This window comes from Melanotaenia boesemani, chromosome 24 (assembly GCF_017639745.1).
Source record: "Melanotaenia boesemani isolate fMelBoe1 chromosome 24, fMelBoe1.pri, whole genome shotgun sequence".
Classification (NCBI taxonomy): Eukaryota; Metazoa; Chordata; class Actinopteri; order Atheriniformes; family Melanotaeniidae; genus Melanotaenia; species Melanotaenia boesemani.
Window position 1 is genome coordinate 2,416,091 of NC_055705.1, and position 13,818 is coordinate 2,429,908.

Below are 13,818 nucleotides of genomic sequence, written 5' to 3' on the forward strand. Positions count from 1 at the left end.
AAGTAGTTGAAGCAACTTGATGTCACTTCTATGTTTCAGAAAGGTGATGTGACCTAGATACAGGACCTCAAATCTCAGGGGTATTTGAATCTCAAAAACCGCACTTAGGGACACCTGTATGCCCTGCCAGAAGATCTTTAAATTGGGACAATCCCAAAAGATATGGTAATGGTTAGCGATAGTCAAGCCACATTATCTCCAGCATGCCACAAGAGCTTCCTTATAACTTTCCTGGCATGGTGTTTTAAAATATCGTATAGTATTCTTCCACTTATATTCTCTCCAGGACATGTGGTTGGACGTCGAACACTTAAAGGACCAGATGTTGCTCCACACCTTCGTAGTGATACCAGTCCCAAATTCCCTTCCCATTTAGCCTTTATATACTGGGCGTTATCAGGTCTGGCACAGGAAAGAGTTTTGTATAGATTTGAAACGAATTTGGAGGGGATCACGTCCCTTTTCAGGATATAGTAAAAATCTGACTCGACATCATAGAGGTCGGTCAGTTTACATTCACGGTTAATATACACTGCTTAAAAAAAATAAAGGGAACACTGAAATAACATTCTTGATCTGAATGAATGAAATATTCTTATTAAACACTGTTCTTTACATAGTTGAATGTGCTGACAACAAAATCACACAAAAATCATCAATGAAAATCAGATTTATTAACCCATAGAGGTCTGGATTTGGAGTCACACTCCAAATTAAAGTGGAAAAACACACTTCAGGCTGATCCAACTTTGATGTAATGTCCTTAAAAAAGTCAAAATGAGGCTCAGTAGTGTGTGTGGCCTCCACGTGCCTGTGTGACCTCCCTACGCCTGGGCATGCTCCTGATGAGGTGGCGGACCTTCCAGACCTGGACTAAAGAATCCGTCAACTCCTGGACAGTCTGTGGTCAACATGGCGTTGGTGGATGGAGACATGATGTCCCAGATGTTCTCAGTTGGATTCAGGTCTGGGGAAAGGACGGCCAGTCCATAGCATCAATGCTTCGTCTGGCAGGAACTGCTGACACACTCCAGCCACATGAGGTCTAGCATTGTCTTGCATTAGGAGGAACCAGGACCAACCGCACCAGCATCTGGTCTCACAAGGGGTCTGAGGATCTCATCTTGGTACCTAATGGCAGTCAGGCTACCTCTGGCGAGCACATGGAGGGCTGTGGGGCCCCCCAAAGAAATGCCACCCCACACCATTACTGACCCACTGCCAAACCGGTCATGCTGGAGGACATTCAGGCAGCAGAACGTTCTCCACGGCGTCTCCAGACTCTGTCACGTCTGCCACATGTGCTCAGTGTGAACCTGCTTTCATCTGTGAAGAACACAGGGCGCCAGTGGTAAAGTTGCCAATCTTGGTGTTTTCTCTGGTAAAAGCCAAACGTCCTGCACGGTGTTGGTCTGTAAACACAACCCCACCTGTGGACATCGTCCTCATACCTCCCTCATGGAGTCTGTTTCTGACCGTTTGAGCAGACACATGCACATCTGTGTCCTGCTGGAGGTCATGTTGCCTGGAAGAGATGAACCAATCAGAACAGTGATGACAAAGGGAGTGGCTGGCATTGGGAAAACTGTCTTAACACAGAAGTTCAGTCTGGACTGGGCTGAAGGCAAAGCCAACCATGGAATTAAATTCTTGTTTCCGTTCTCTTTCAAAGAGCTGAATGTGCTGAAAGAGGAAAAGTTCAGCTTGGTGGAACTTGTTCATCACTTCTTTACTGACACCAAAGAAGCAGGAATCTGCAGCTTTGATGAAGACCAGGTCGTCTTCATCTTTGACGGTCTGGATGAGTGTCGACCTTCTCTGGACTTCAAAAACACTAAAATCATAACTGACCCGTCACAACCCACATCAGTAGATGTGCTGTTTACAAACCTTGTCAGGGGGAAACTGCTTCCCTCTGCTCGCCTCTGGATAACCACAAGACCTGCAGCAGCCAATCAGATCCCTCCTGACTGTGTTGGCATGGTGACAGAGGTCAGAGGGTTCACTAACCAACAGAAAGAGGAGTACTTCAGGAAGAGGTTCATAGATGATAACCAGGCCAACAAAATAATCTCCCACATAGTGAAATCACGAAGCCTCCACATCATGTGCCACATCCCAGTCTTCTGCTGGATCACTGCTACAGTTCTGGAGAAAGTGCTAAAAACCAGAGAGGGAGGAGAGCTGCCCAAGACCCTGACTGAGATGTACATCCACTTCCTGGTGGTCCAGTTCAAGCTGAAGAAGACCAAGTATGATGGAGGAGCTGAGACAGATCCACACTGGAGTCCAGAGAACAGGAAGATGATTGAGTCTCTGGGAAAACTGGCTTTTGATCAGCCGCAGGAAGGAAACCTGATCTTCTATGAATCAGACCTGACAGAGTGTGGCATCGATGTCACAGCAGCCTCAGTTTACTCAGGAGTGTTCACACAGAACCTCAAGGAAGAGAGTGGGCTTTATCAAGAGAAGGTGTTCAGCTTCATCCATCTGAGCGTTCAGGAGTTTCTGGCTGCTCTTCATGTCCATCTCACCTTCATCAAGTCTGGAGACAATTTGCTGGAAGAAGATGAACAACCGACCTCAAAGAATTTGAAACCGAGGAAAGAGGCCAATTTCTACCAGAGAGCAGTGAACAAGGCCTTACAGAGTCCAAACGGACACCTGGACTTGTTCCTCCGCTTCCTCCTGGGTCTTTCACTGCAGACCAATCAGAGACTCCTACGAGGTCTGATGACACAGACAGGAAGTAGCTCACAGACCAATCAGGAAACAGTCCAGTACATCAAAGAAAAGATCAGTGAGAATCTGTCTGTAGAGAGAATCATCAATCTGTTCCACTGTCTGAATGAACTGAATGATTCTTCTCTAGTGGAGGAGGTCCAAGAGTCCCTGAGATCAGGAAGTCTCTCCACAGATAACCTGTCTCCTGCTCAGTGGTCGGCTCTGGCCTTCATCTTACTGTCATCAGAACAAGATCTGGATGTGTTTGACCTGAAGAAATACTCTGCTTCAGAGGAGGCTCTTCTGAGGCTGCTGCCAGTGGTCAAAGCCTCCAACAAAGCTCTGTAAGTTAACATAACTCTTGGCTTATATTCATACACTGCTCAAAAAAATAAAGGGAACACTTAAACAACACAATGTAACTCCAAGTCAATCAGACTTTGGTAAAAATAAAACTGTCAATTTAGGAAGCAACACTGATTGAAATCAGTTCCACATGCTGTTGTGTAAAAGGAACAGACAACAGGTGGAAATTATAGACAAAGACACTCCCAGTAAAGGAGGGTTCTGCAGGTGGTGACCACAGACCACGTCTCAGTTCTGCTTTCTGGATGATGTTTTGGTCACTCTTGAATGCTGGCGGTGCTTTCACTCTAGTGGTAGCATGAGACGGAGTCTACAACCCACACAAGTGGTTCAGGTAGTGCAGCTCATCCACGATGGCTCATCAATGTGAGCTGTGGCCAGAAGTTTGCTGTGTCTGTCAGCGTAGTGTCCAGAGCATGGAGGCGCTACCAGGAGACAGGCCAGTCCATCAGGAGACGTGGAGGAGGACGTAGGAGGCAACAACCCAGCAGCAGGACGCTACCTCCACCTTTGTACAAGGAGGAACAGGAGGAGCACTGCCAGAGCCCTGCAACATGACCTCCAGCAGGACACAGATGTGCATGTGTAGCTCAAACGGTCAGAAACAGACTCCATGAGGGAGGTATGAGGGCCGACGTCCACAGGTGAGCACATCTGGGACATTATGTCTCCATCTACCAAGGCCAGGTTGACCACAGACTGTACAGGAGTTGACGGATGCTTTAGTCCAGGTCTGGGAGGAGATCCCTCAGGAGACCATCCGCCACCTCATCAGGAGCATGCCCAGGCGTTGTAGCGAGGTCCTACAGGCACGTGGAGGCCACACACACACACACTACTGAGCCTCATTCTGACTTGTTTTAAGGACATTACATCAAAGTTGGATCAGCCTGTAGTTGTTTTTCCACTTTAATTTGGAGTGTGACTCCAAATCCAGACCTCTATGGGTTAATAAATCTGATTTTCATTGATGATTTTTGTTGATTTTTGTTGTCAGCACATTCTACTATGTAAAGAAAAAAGTTTAATAAGAATATTTCATTAATTCAAATCTAGGATGTTATTTTAGTGTTCCCTTTATTTTTTTGACCAGTGTGTATATATATATTTTATTTATTTATTTTTTACGAAAGGTACATCCATACTGAATTTTTGTTATCTCTAGATTCGGTGACTGTAATCTGTCAAAAAGAAGTTGTGAAGCTCTGTCCTCAGTTCTCAGCTCGCAGTTCTGTAAGCTGAGGGATCTGGACCTGAGCAACAACGACCTGCAGGATTCAGGAGTAAAGCAGCTGTGTGATGGACTGAAAAGTCAGTTTTGTAAACTGGAAATTCTCAGGTCAGTATTCTGCTTTCTATTCAGATGACGCCCAGTTTCTCTAGAATTAAAATAAAAGCTTGATTAATAAATTAGTTGATACAGCAGTTGTTAGCCATGTGCTATCGTGGTATCAATGCTAGAGAACGAGGTCACCCTCCTTCTGTGGTTTGTGATCTGAGCGTCTCTGTTCAGTCTTCTGCTTGCTAGTCTGACCATGTGTGGATGTTAGTTTACAAACACAAGGAATAACTTCCCGGATCTCTCTGTAAACGCAGTATTGAAGAGTTCCTTCTGGAATGTTTAGCTGGGGTGGACCAGCACCCACGTTTGTTAACCAAGGTTCAATACCATAATACCACAATCCACAATGATCCACGTTTCCCAGGATGAAAAGCCCTACAAGTTGGAGGGACTGTTTTAACCCAACAAATGCCTGCACTAGAAAAGCACTAAGTTTAAGTTTGGACATCCACTGGAATGATGGACGAGACAATTAAACCAGGCTGTTTACCAGAGAGTTAAATACATCTCAACTGTTTATTTTACGCTGTTCAAACTTGATGTCTACACATCTACACATTATATTCCTTTTTTCATAATATGTCTGCAGGTTGTCCGGCTGTATGATCACAGAGGAAGGCTGTGTTTCTCTGGCCTTGGCTTTAAACTCCAACCCCTCCCATCTGAAAGAGCTCGACCTGAGCTACAACCATCCTGGTGTCTCAGTAAAACTGCTCTCTGATCATCTGGAGGGTCCAAATTGGAAACTAAGCACTCTCAGGTATGGAGAGATTGATCCAACTGGACTGGACTTCCTTTCCTGAAACCAATAATCATCTCTCAGAAACGTTTATCTTTAGGAAGGAAGACCAGTTAGTGAAATCCCTGATCACTGACCTGCGATCAGGGTCAACACTGCTGAGGAGAGACAAGATGACCGCGTCATCAGCCAACTTTAAAATATGATGCTGTGTCCGTAGGGATGAAGGGAGGGGTGGGGAGGAGGGCGGCGGAGGGGGTCCTGGTGGGCAGTAGGGGGGGTTAGGGCTCATGGGGGGTGGAGTCTGCTTTCCTTCTCGCGCTCTCCCCTCCCGCCGGGGGCTCCTTCGGGGTGGATGGGGGCACAGCGCCTTGGGCCTGACCAGGATATGGTCCCCTGGTGTGGTGGCGTGGGCTGCCAGGGGTGGGTGGGCGTCCGGGGTGGACTCTGGGCTGGGCCGGGCCTTTGCCCTTCTGCCCTCTGGTGGTCCTGGGGAGACGGGGGCTCCTACAGCGGCCAGCTGAGGAGTTGGCTGCCTGAGAGAGAGATCTTTCTCCCGGTTGTGCTCCTCTCCTCCCCCACCACCCCACATCATACACACCACACTGTGGGGTGGGTGGAGGTGGTGGGGTTGGCTGGGGGGGTCCCCATTGCGGGTTCCCTTGGAGGACCCCTGCAACTGCCTGCCCCACTAGACTTTATTCACAACCTAGACATCATTATACATTTAGGACCTCAGGGTGTCGGGCACGAAGGCTGTGGGTGGGCGGACAGGAGCCACCGAGGTGGCCCTCCCTCCATCCTCTCCCTTTGTGACCTCTCTCCCCCCGATTTTATTTAGATAGAAGATAGATAGAAGATAGAAGTACTTTATTCATCCCAAGCTGGGAAATTTAGGTGTTGCAGCAATACAGTCATTTAGCAGTTGTGCTTCTTAAGGTAGCAAAAAATGAAAAACAGTATAAAAATTTCAATATTTACAAGACTTATACAAGGAGATATTTAGCTATACACAGTAAGAGTGAGAATAGCCAGCGAATAATATAGTCCAGTGCAATGATTAGTAGTGAAGATGAGGAGTTTAACTGTGCAAGGTTGATCCAGTCAGTGCAAAAATTCACCAGTTACAACAGTCACTCATATTGTTATCTCTGAGACCATGATGATGAGTTAAACAGTCTTATTGCGTGTGGCAGGAAAGATTTCCTGAAGCGGTCCTTGAGGCAGCGAAGCTGTCTGAGCCTTTTGGAAAAGGAGCTCCGCTGTCTGTCCAGCACAGGGTGGAGAGGGTGGTCCGGGTTATCCAAGATAGATAACAGTTTGTTCAGTGTCCTCCTCTCCACCACTGCTTCTAAAGTGTCCTGTCTGCAGCCAATGACAGAGCCAGCCTTCCTGATCAGTTTGTTCAGTCTGTTGGTGTCACTGGCTGCAATGCTGCCCCCCCAGCAGACCACAGATGAGAACAGGGCACCGGCCACAACAGACTGGTAAAAGATTTCCAGCATCTTGCTGCACACGTTGAACGACCGCAGCTTCCTCAGGAAGTAGAGTCTGCTGCAGGCCTTCTTGTACACAGCTGTGCTGTTGGTCTTCCAGCTCAGTCTGTTATCAATAGTCACTCCCAGGTATTTATATTCCTCAACCGTGTCCACATCACTACCCAGGATGCAGAGGGGCTGTGGAGCTGATCCTTTCTTCCTGAAGTCTAACACCATCTCTTTGGTCTTGTCCACATTAAGCAGCAGGCGATTCTTACCCGCCCACTCCACAAATCCGTCCACCAGCCCCCTGTACTCCTCCTCCCGTCCACCACTTATACACCCAACAACTGCAGAGTCGTCAGAATATTTCTGAAGGTGACATGACTCTGAGTTGTACTGAAAGTCTGTGGTGTATAAGGTGAACAGGAATGGAGAGAGCACAGTGCCCTGCGGGGCTCCTACATCACTCATCACCACATCAGACAGGACACCACCCAGCCGGACGAACTGAGGCCTGTCTGTCAGGTAATCAGCGATCCAGGAGACAGAGGACCCGCCGACACCCATCAGCCGCAGCTTCCCACTCAGTAAAGAAGGCTGGATGGTGTTGAAGGCACTGGAGAAGTCAAAGAATGTGACTCTCACAATGCCTCCACTACCATCCAGGTGCGAGTGAGCTCGCTGCAGCAGATAGATGACAGCATCATCCACCCCCACACGTGGCCGGTAGGCAAACTGCAGAGGGTCGAGAGAAGGTTTCACCAGCGGCCTCAGGTGGGCCAACACCAGCCTCTCCAGCACCTTCATCACATGTGATGTAAGGGCAACTGGACGGTAATCACTGAGGCCAGATGGAGATGACTTCTTAGGAACAGGAACCAGGCAGGAGGTCTTCCAAAGTTGTGGCACCTTCTCCAGGCTGAGGCTCAGATTGAAGAGGTGCTGGAGAACTACAGACAGCTGGCTGGCACAGGTCCTCAGTATCCTGGGGCGAATACCGTCCGGGCCAGCAGCCTTGTGTCTGTTCAGTCTCTCCAGCTGTCTCCTCACCTGCCAGGCTGTTACAGTCAAGCCAGGGGAAGGGGTTGGGGCGGGGGGAGGTGTTATCGGTTGAAGTCCAGTCTGATCCAGTGGGCTCCCTGTAGGGGGGGGAGGGGAGAGCAGTGGAGCAGTTGGAAGAGGAGGGGGGAGGTGTGGGATGGCTGGGGTAGGGGCAGAGGAGACAGGGGGAGTCTGAGAGCTAAACCTGTTGAAAAAGGTGTTAAGCTCGTTAGCTCTCTCCCTATTACCATCAGCCAGTCTGCCTCTCCCCCCACATCCTGTGATCTCCTTCATTCCAGACCACACCTCCCTCATGTTGTTCTTCTGGAGTTTGGCCTCCAGCTTCCTCTTGTAGGAGTCCTTACACTCCCTCAACTTGTCCCTCAGTTGGTGCTGCACCCTCCTCAACTCCTCCCTGTCTCCAGACCTGAAGGCTCTCTTCTTCTTGTTGAGTAGGGTCTTCAGGTCGCTAGTGATCCACGGCTTGTTGTTTGGGAAGCATCTAACAGTCCTGGAGGACATGACAGTGTCCTCACAGAATTTGATGTATTCCGTGATGCTGTCCGTCATATTGTTGATGTCCTCCCCATGAGGCAGGCAGAGTGCATCCCAGTCTGTGCAGTCAAAGCAGTCCTGCAGGGCCTCCTCAGCCTCCTGTGTCCACCTCCTCACTCTCCTTGTGGGCACAGGCTGCCGCCGGACAACAGGCACATACTTTGGTGAAAGCAGAACCAGGTTGTGATCTGACCTGCCGAGTGGGGGAAGGGCGGTTGCACTGTATGCTCCCTGGGCGTTTGCATACAGTAGGTCCAGAGTTTTATTGTCCCGAGTGGAGCAGTCCACATACTGAGTGAAGTCAGTCAGTGTTCTGTCCATGCTAGCATGATTAAAGTCCCCTGTGATTACCATGAAGGCATTTGGTTGCTGCGTCTGCAACCGGGAGACGACGGAGCTGATGACGTCAGCGGCGGCCTCCGCATCAGCTGATGGGGGAATGTAAACAGTTAACACAATGGCTGATGTAAACTCTCTGGGCAAGTAATACGGCCGTAGCCCAACAGCCAGCAGTTCCACGTTTGGGTTGCAGAGACGTTCCTTGACACGGACGTGTCCGGGATTGCACCAACGTTCATTCACATAAAGCACAACCCCTTCTTCTTACCGCTGTCTGTCACGTCTCTGTCCGCCCGCACGGTCACAAAGCCGGGTATAGCAACGCTGTGGTCCGGAATATGTGAGTGCAGCCACGACTCCGTAAAACTCAGTAAACTGCACCCACGGTACTCCCTCTGTGTTTTAATCAGCGCCGCCAGCTCGTCCATCTTGTTCGCCAGAGAGCGCACATTCCCCATTATGATGGCAGGAACAGCAGGCTTGTATCTCCACTTCCTTGCCTTCACCCTCACTCCGGCTCTGCATCCCCGGCGTCTCCTCCGTAGCTCCTTCGGGATATCGTGCCTGACCCCCGGCGACAGTACAGGTTTACTCAGCGCTAACAGCTGGTCGCGAGAGTAAACAATGGGCCTGCCACTGTGAGCGTTGCTCTCGGTTACGAGGAGTAACGAGAGTAGCAATAAAAGTGAAAAGAAGAACTTGGAGCATACAAAAACCATTGCTGTTCCGTTGCAATAAATAATAAACACAGCGAAAAACCAAAGGAAAAATAAAATAAATACTAAATAAATACTAAATAACAGTAAAAGCACCCGCAGAACTGGAGCTGCTGCAACAGGCGTCCGACCAGGACGGAGGCGCCAATAATACTTTACTTTACCCGTCAGACACCACATTTAACAGTACTGCACTACACACATAACACACACACTCACACACTGAGGGAGCCCTGAGGGGGTCCTGCTGCTTGGCAGCAGTAGGACCCACCACCATCTCATGGCTCCTTCCAGTTTTTAATTGCAGTATAAATAGCCCACACTCATGCACACACAACTCAAGTGGGGGGGCAGGGGTCTTCCTATGGGGTTGGGATTTTGGTACTGGCGGGAAGTCCTGTGCGGGCTGCTGGGCGGTGTTTGCCCTGGGGGCCGCCCTCGGTGCCACATCTGGGGGCTGGTGAGACCTCAGGGAGAATGTATGTGGTCATGTGAGTGTGTATGTGGAGAGGGTCGGGTCTGGGGCCCGCCTTCCCCTAGCCGCTCTGGGCTGCCCCAGGTGGTGGATGGGTGGATGGGGAGACCTGCGGACATGTCCTTGTCCCTGGGGGCGTTTGGGTTCCAGGGGGGGATGGGTGGCCCTTGGAGCTGTGGGGTGCCTGCAGATATCTGCTGCGCCTCCATCGCCCGGTGCCCGCTGGGCCTACTCACCGTCACCCTATGCTGCCCGGTGCCTCTGCCCCGTCACTTCGGGGGGCTCCGGTCTGGGGGCCCCTCTGCTCTGGTCTGAGTGGCCGCTGCTCTATTTGCTTTGGCCGTCCTGGGCTTGGTGCTCTGTGGACCTGCCGGGCCTTTGGGGCCTCGGGCTACCCCCGTCCCCCACTGATGCTTCATGGTGCGACGTGGTCACAGACCCCTTGAAAGCACACGTTTCATCCATGTTGCATAGTCACACGTGCATGTTCACGTTCACACGTGCATGCTCACAAACGTGCTCGTCTCTCCATCTGCTTCTACCAGATGTTGCTGATGTTTGTGTGTTGGTACGTTTCTCTGCAGGTACGTTTGATGACTACTGTACTTTTTCATATCATTATCCTATTTTACTTTATGTATCATGTAGTACTGCGGTAGTTTACATGTTTTTTAGGTGTGTTTTAGGCAGCCTAGACAACTGTTATTTCCACATTTAAATCCTGTCCTTTTCTCCCCTTTTTTTCCCTCTTCCTCTATCTTCCTGTCAGGTTCGGCACTGACATATAAAGACTAAAGAAAATAAGAGTCTTTTAAATAACATGTCTCCCTTGGTAGAGCAAATCTGTCGAGCAAAATATGGCACATAGACCACCGTTCTGTATGTTAGGATGCTGGACAGGACAGGGTAAAAAAAAAAAGAAAAAGATGCTGTGGGTTCCAGCTGCGACAATCATAAATATATAAAATAAATAAAAGGGGCCAAAACACATCCTTGGAGAGAAATGGTAGAGGAGAGGAGGACATCAGAAATAAACCCCATAGACCCCCCTCACTCGCTGAGGCCGCTGAGTTAAAGCCTGTCAGCCAACCTATGAGGCCAGAGTCCGTACCATAAAAACATGGGGTAGAATACAGTTAAACGCAGATGAGAAAGCAATAAAAAGCTATTTTGAAAAAGTTTTGGTACCTTCTAGAAGCCTCAGAATCATGTTTAAAACAGCTGCTGTTGCTGGTTCCACGCCTGCCTGACCTGTAGGCAAAGTGAAGGGGAAGAAGAGATGAAAACAGTTTCTCTGTCTCTTTCTTGCTTTATGCTGAATATGAGTGTTGTATGAACAGTTACACTTGAAGGAGCCCATCCTTTCGTTATCGATAAATTCTTGTTGAAAATAAAGATTATTTGTCAACAGGGATGTTCAAATACATCCTTTTGTTTGTGTGTGTGAAGGAGATGATGTTATACACTGGTTTTATTATGTGAAGCACTTTGTGTTGCTGGTTGCATGAAAAGCTCTTTATAAATAAAGATTACTTTGATTCAAAACTTACACCATCCTGGTTTTGAAGATTAAAAATGTTAATCAGCTCTGGTAGCTTCAATAAATGGAGAACTTGAGCATCACTAGAAAATGTTGCTGTCACACAGGGTGGAGCCTGCTGGAGAACGGTGGTTGAAACCTGGTCTGAAGAAGTGTAAGTGTGTTTTTAACTGGATTCAAGCAAACCGTACCGATTATACAAAAAAAAAAAAAAAACGCAGCTTGTTTCTGTTTTTCTCTCTAACAGATTCTTTAGAGCTCACAGTCGACACGAACACAGTAAACAAAAACATCAAACTGTGTGACGGGAAAAGGGAGGCGATGTACGTGAAGGAGGCGCAGTCTTATCCGGGTCATCCAGACAGATTTGACATGTGTCGACAGCTGCTGTGTACCGAGAGGCTGACTGGTCGCTGCTACTGGGAGGTGGAGGTGAGCGGAGGCGCTGACGTATCGGTGAGCTACAGAGGAATCAGCAGGAGAGGAGGCTTCAGCGACTGTGTGTTCGGGTGGAACGATCAGTCCTGGAGTCTGAACTGCTCAGAGGATGATCGTTACTCTGTCTGGCACAACTATGAAGAGACGCCCATCTCTTCCTCTTCTTTCTCCTCCTCCTCCTCCTCCTCCTCCTCCTCCTCCTCCTCCTCCTCCAGCGCTAACCGAGTAGCAGTGTATGTGGACGGACCTGCTGGCTCTCTGTCCTTCTACAGAGTCTCCTCCGACACACTGATCCTCCTCCACACCTTCAACACCACATTTACTCAACCTCTGCATCCTGGATTCGGGTTTGGGTATTGGTCCAGTTCTGGTTCCTCAGTGTCTCTGTGTTTGCTAGAAAGAAATACTCAGATTGCTGACAGTTGATGATGGACAAATCTCAGATGAATGTCTTAAATCTAAATATTTAAAACTTAATACATTCTGGATTAAGTTTTCTTTCTGATTTATTTTTATCTGTCCTGTAAATTTTTCTTTACCCTGTTGGACCTGCAGCTTGTTTGCTGCAGACGGGACAAGTTGACTGGTCTTTCAGCCAAAATGTGGATTTTCTTTATGGTCAGATGAGACAAAGACGGAGTTGTTTGACCAGGTGACTTCAGTTGTAACTTCTAAAACCTCCAGACCAAGCGCTGACTATGTTGATGACATTGTGCCTGGGACTGTTTGCTACCAGTGAAATTGATAGATGGCACAAACTGAAAAGACTAATAAAGGAGGAAAACTACCTCAGAATGGTTCAGGTAGCCTCGGATCATCAGTTTGAAGTTATTTTACATGCATGCTCTTGTAAGTCTCCATCCTGTCAAATATGTCGGTCAGTGCTGAAGCTTTCTGAAAGCAGCAAACAGGCCTCCTCTTTCTGCTGCAGACTGTACAGCAACATCACACCACCCTCCTCCTTCCAGACAGACGGCAGCAGACGGGGGGACTGATGTTCTGGGTGAAAGTAGATACAGCCAAGAGACTAAAGACGACTGCAGATGTCTCCCCAACCAAATCTAATTTTAATTGTGAACATCTTTTCACTCATGGAGCAGCACAAAACGCTTTACATGATTAAACATGTTTGCAAGTTAAAAAGAATATAACAACTATTTCAACACACACCTGATTATTCTCAGTATGGGCGTCAGGGATGTTCCACCAGCGTAGCTACAGAAAGCCAGGCTGTATGAGGAAAGCTTCGCTTGAACCAACACCAGCTCTGAATTAAGGTTCATTCGTTCCACTAACACATTCCAGCTGCATCTATTTGAGCTAGTCCAAGCGAGGCTTACATAGCCTGGCTATGTGGAGGTCCTGAGGAACGTAGGGAGCCCTGACGAGTGGATGGTGGAAAAGAGGAGCAGCAGGAAAAGAGAGCAAACCAAGAGCTTCATTTTCTCAGCAGCTGAACAAAGAAAGCTGATGGAGGTCAGAGACATGCGGTGGGTTCATGGCTGGTGAGGCACCGACTCCTCTGCAGTCACATTTACATTGTAAGAACAAAAAGAGCTTCTTATTTCACTATTCATCCACCAGCATGAAACTACGCCCCCTTGAGGTGAGACAGAGTACTGCTGCCTCACCTGCTGACTTTTCTCTGCTCTTTATTGTAGATCAGCAGGAATAATTCTCTCACACACATTAAAGATGTTACACACACAGTGAAGTCATGGTGTATAACACATATTTCTGTAACATTCATGTTGGATATGCTGAGGAACAGAAACGCGTCATGAACCCAGTTTGTTCTGGATCACCAGTCAGAGGAGGCCCAGCTCGCCACGGCCTCACCCGGGATTTCTGTCCTGGATTTGATCCAGAAATCCTCACATTCAGAGATTTTTGTGTAGAGTCACACTGAAGATGCATTTTAAACACAGATCAGTGAAAAATATTTATATTTATTTCATGTACTTTTTAAAATCTTTTTTCTTGCCTCTCCTGACCACATGTCACTGATTTTAAAAGGATTTTAAAAGTGTCCTCACCTGAAAAGGTGATACAGCTGTGATTA

At 48.2% G+C, this 13,818-nt stretch overlaps 1 protein-coding gene across 3 annotated transcripts; it reads left to right on the top strand.

Annotated features, from left to right (window-relative positions):
* The first annotated feature begins 1,356 nt into the window (after window positions 1-1,356).
* On the top strand, window positions 1,357-13,315 carry LOC121635265 (NACHT, LRR and PYD domains-containing protein 12-like). 3 transcript variants are annotated; one of them, XM_041978386.1, is made up of 5 exons: window positions 1,357-3,068; window positions 4,256-4,429; window positions 5,022-5,192; window positions 11,426-11,918; window positions 11,949-13,315. In XM_041978386.1, exons 1-5 carry the CDS (start codon window positions 1,459-1,461, stop codon window positions 12,180-12,182), a joined length of 2,682 nt encoding a protein of 893 aa, XP_041834320.1. In that variant the 5' UTR covers window positions 1,357-1,458; the 3' UTR covers window positions 12,183-13,315. The 3 variants fall into 3 exon arrangements, with proteins under 3 accessions (XP_041834320.1, XP_041834321.1, XP_041834319.1); XM_041978387.1 differs by having other exon boundaries at window positions 11,426-11,472; window positions 11,566-13,315; XM_041978385.1 differs by having other exon boundaries at window positions 11,426-13,315.
* The last annotated feature ends 503 nt before the right edge of the window (window positions 13,316-13,818 follow it).